The sequence below is a fragment of the Salmo salar genome, chromosome 09, assembly GCF_965601325.2.
Source record: "Salmo salar chromosome 09, fSalSal1, whole genome shotgun sequence".
In the NCBI taxonomy this organism is placed as follows: domain Eukaryota; kingdom Metazoa; phylum Chordata; class Actinopteri; order Salmoniformes; family Salmonidae; genus Salmo; species Salmo salar.
In genome coordinates this window covers 10,453,128-10,457,556 of record NC_138299.1, presented here as the reverse complement: position 1 = coordinate 10,457,556, position 4,429 = coordinate 10,453,128, and the positions used below count along the sequence as shown (strand labels likewise).

The window sequence follows — 4,429 nt, the reverse complement described above, 5'->3', positions numbered from 1 at the left end:
GAAGCTAGTAGACAAGACATGCCAGGCCTACAGTATGCCTTTGATGGAGTACTCACTGGATCAGCATCGTCTGGTGCTTGTGCTGGTGGCTCTAACAGGAACACAGTGCTGCCAGACACTGCAAGGCAATAGGTAAACCAAAGTCAGACAGTCCAAATTGATTCAATATGAATGTGGTTGTATCCCATGTAGAGATGGAAGGACATACCTTGAATGAAGCGGGTGGCATCTTGGGAGGAACCTATGCTCGTCTCTTTCCCCCCAGGGATCCCCTCTAAGACGGGCCTGCCTTTATTTAGCTCCAAGGCCATGTCCTCTGCTGGGGTAAGGTCAGCCTTTGGTGACCCACCACCCGTGCCTTGTCTGTGGGTATTCTTTTTCACTGCTAAAACAGTACAGACAATGTGTGAGCAGGCACCTTCTGGGTACAATATATGCTTGTGCTTTGTTAAATATTAGTCAGGGACCATACCATTCTGCAGAATGTTCTTGTATTTGATTTTGACCTGCTGCCATGTCCGTTTTGGCCCGTTCATGTTTAATCTACACACACACACACACACACATTTAATGGAGTCACACTGCAAAAAATTACTTGGTATTTTTGTCTTGTTTTCAGTAAAAATATCAAAAAATCTATCATAGCTTTATACAGTGTGATGGAGTTACTTTACACAATTTCACTCATATCTGCAGTGCATTTCAATTAAAAATTTAACCGTTTCATAATTACAGTACAACTGCATTTTTGGAGATGTGAATTAAATATTTGAATTGTAATTGTGATGTTTCAGCGGAGCGGTGACTGTGTAATTGTGCACTACTTACGCATTCAGGCGGTCTGCAATACTTTGCCACGCTTTTTCTCTTTGCTTTATCACTGTGGCGGTGTTGCCTTTCTTCTTAATTATATATTTTACCTCCTCGTATGCCTCCATGAGGATTTGTGCTTCCGACGGGGAAAAGTACGCGGCTCTAGTTGCCATGGTAAATCAGTTAATCTGTGATCTGTGGCGGGGTCTATTTGAGTGAGCCGTGAGCGCGCACCTATCCAGGATTGGTTTCACCTGGTTTAATGAATCCGTGTCTGCTCATCCTGGCTTGGTCTTTGTGCAACCAATTAAGCCTGGACGCACATGTTTTGGCTTCATTGAGCTCAGCTGAGTCATTTATCCCGGATGTCTTAATTCTACTTTTGTGCAACAGGCCCCTGATGGGGTACAACAGTTGAAATATTACGTTTAGATGTTATGTGATACTAGGAATGTCGTCATGTCAGATGATCAAACTTTATGTAGCTGAAGATATCAATCTCAACTCCTATACCGAAATAGCTAATCATTGTCTTACCCTTTTCCCTTCTTTTGCAACGCAGCATGTGGCTTCAGAGGTGATGTTCTTTGGGACCAACATGGTTTTCTTGGACCGTAGTGGGGTTGGAAAAGCTCTGGAGAAGCAGCAGCCTGGTAGATAGGGGCACACAGGTTTGAGAGGGGGGGTCAATATTAGGAAGGTGTTCTTCATTTTTTGTACACTCAGTGTTTATCATAAATATAAAAGATCAAAAAATGTATGTAGCAATCACAGATTGCCCCTTTAATATTCAACATTCATTATTTCACATACAGTATTCCTTGCATGCACTCATGTTAGCACTGTCCCAGAGGATTACAAAGCTCAGCCAGGGACTAGTCCTCATGGTTTATATAAGAAACCCCATTTATTTCACAACAAATCTTTCACTTTTGGGTGTATATATTTACTTATTTTTGGGGGGGTTATAATCCTGCATGGAAAGAGGAATCAGATATTCAAACTATTAAAAATGACTTTAGATTGAATGATTTACAAAGCAAAAGACCATGAACATAAGTTAAACTAATGAACCAATGACCCAGCCTCGCCCTCTGAGACATAACAACAGTTATCTAGTAACAACATCCCATCTGTTTAAGGGATTAAAAGCTCCCATCCAGAGTCAGGATGGAAGGATGGGAGTGTGTTTTGACTTGTGACCGCGTGTGCTGTACCTTTTTTCATTTAAAGGATTATGAGGCAGGTAGCTAAGTGGTCAATGCCTCACAGAGATCACTGATAAGGTTGGAGGGTTTCACCTAATCCCCGTTGAGCACATGGGCAGAGGGACAGCGGTATAAAAGTTAATGGTGGGAGCAGTAGGCTCTTCATTGAACAGGCTTCCACCAAGAGACACATACAACAGGTAATGCTTTTTCCACTCAGTATATTGGGTTTCCATTGTATTGTTTCACTGCTGTTTTTTTTAATGAGTTTTCAACTATGGTTTTCTTTATTTTTCTTTCTTCAGGTTATTGCCACCTGCCACTATGATGTGCTTGTTTAAATTAACTGCAGTATCCCTCATCCTGTCCATACTTCTGTATATCACAGACTCTTCTCCAAACAGTGACATGACAAACAGTACGTTTTACGTTACATTACTTTGAAAGTACTGTTTTTATTAATGGTCTACATGTTCTGGAAAGAAAATAACCGGTGAGTTGTTCTTGGAGTATGTTGTCATTAGAGAGAATATAAATTGGTACATGACCTCCTTACTTCCAATAAGTGTGTGCTTACCAGGAAGAGAGACAACACATTGGTGTTGCATGGTGCATCAAGTTTACAGATCAGACTGTTCAATAGATTTTCTCTTTATTATCTTTACAGTGGGCTGTGAGGGATGCAAACTGAGGAAGAACAAAGTCTTCTCAAACCCGGGCGCCCCTGTCTACCAGTGTACAGGCTGCTGCTTCTCCAGAGCTTATCCAACCCCACTACGGTCCAAGAAAACCATGTTGGTCCCAAAGAACATCACCTCTGAAGCCACATGCTGCGTTGCAAAAGAAGGGAAAAGGGTAAGACAATGATTAGCTATTTCGGTATAGGAGTTGAGATTGATATCTTCAGCTACATAAAGTTTGATCATCTGACATAACGACATTCCTAGTATCACATAACATCTAAACGTAATATTTAAGAACAACTCAAATTTACCAAATGTGTTTTTTAAAGCCATCTCTCTGTCTCTTGATTCTCTCTCTCCTCTCAGGTGGTGTTCGACAACATCAAGCTGACAAATCATACAGAGTGTCACTGCAGCACTTGTTATCACCATAAGACATAAACTCTCTGTGAGGGCTGGAAATCTCCATGTTTGCAGAAGTAAAAGCTTGGCAACAGATACTGTATATTTTCCACAACTCATTCCTGAAGTTCCTTGTGTTTTAAAAGCCCAGTGCAGTCAACATTTTTATTTTCCTGTGTTGTATATATATTTTCACACTACGAGGTTGGAATAATACTGTGAAACTGAAAATTATGATAATGCCCTTTTAGTGTAAGGTGTTTGAAAAGACCACCTGAAATGTCAGCCTGTTTTAGTGGGATGGATTTGGGCCTGCCTGGTAATGTCACCAGGCGGTAAATTACTTAATAGACAAATAAGAGATTTCCAAACCTCTCTGCCAATAACAGCTGGTTTAAAATGTTCCCCTTCCACTCAGACCCCTCCCAGGCAGTCCTAGCAAATTCTTGCTTGAGAAATTGCTCTTTGCTAAGAAGCTATTTTTGTTTATTTTTGACCATTTTAATTGAAAACAATCACATTAAGATACTTAATTGTTACCCTGAAATGATTTGATATTGAGTTAAAAACAGCTGCATTGGACCATCAAGGGAAATCACATATTAGGAAATCACTGTGATCCACCAAAGGTGATAGTCTGCTGAGAATATTTATAGTGCTCTAATGGTCACAATTATATAAAGTTGTATTCCTGTACTGTGTTGATCAAATGTAGACTTTACTGTATGAATGTAATAATTATTCAAATGTCCTTAACATGCATATTATTTTGACACATGATCTCTCCTCTGCTTCTTTTTTTAAGAAACTGATGCCTTGAGTAAAACCAATGGTTTATGGTTTAACGAGAAACAAAAATATTGTTCCTCTGCCAAACCACACCACACTCAATAGCATATGGATCAACAAAAAATGTGTATAATCACACAGCCTCAGGTAGGCCTAGTATGGCCTATGTTTATAGGCCATACTATGAGTTTATATGTCCTCAAGTAGCCTAACAAGCTGTAGGTTAAGCATCATATTTACTAAAATACTTCAGAACTTTGTAGTATTAGATTGCATGTGGGGAACATTATTCGATTACAACCACAGGCCTAGGCCGATGGGCAATACTCAATTTGTTGTCTACGTTATATCTAGTAGGCCTATTAACATAATTGTCAACATCTTATATGAATCTTTCAATTAATAAGTAATGTATTATGTATTTTTGGTTTATCTTATTTTATATAAGGTCATGCATGCATGCTTGTGCCAGCGACACCGATGTAGCGCTTTTATCGTCGTCTCTCCCCTCCCCCTGTCCGTGCGTGTGCAAGT

At 39.9% G+C, this 4,429-nt stretch overlaps 1 protein-coding gene and 1 long non-coding RNA gene across 2 annotated transcripts; one reads left to right on the top strand and one right to left on the bottom strand.

Annotated features, from left to right (window-relative positions):
* Positions 1-214: 214 nt before the first annotated feature.
* Positions 215-1,333, bottom strand: LOC145857992 (uncharacterized). Its single transcript, XR_014378698.1, has 3 exons — positions 829-1,333; positions 473-543; positions 215-385 (listed from the first exon to the last, which is right to left on the bottom strand). It is a non-coding gene; the product is annotated as an uncharacterized LOC145857992 (long non-coding RNA).
* Positions 1,334-2,034: 701 nt separating this feature from the next.
* On the top strand, positions 2,035-3,886 carry LOC106610688 (glycoprotein hormones alpha chain 1). The gene is made up of 4 exons (XM_014210156.3): positions 2,035-2,221; positions 2,327-2,439; positions 2,689-2,876; positions 3,071-3,886. Exons 1-4 carry the CDS (start codon positions 2,163-2,165, stop codon positions 3,143-3,145), a joined length of 435 nt encoding a protein of 144 aa, XP_014065631.1. The 5' UTR covers positions 2,035-2,162; the 3' UTR covers positions 3,146-3,886.
* Positions 3,887-4,429: the final 543 nt, after the last annotated feature.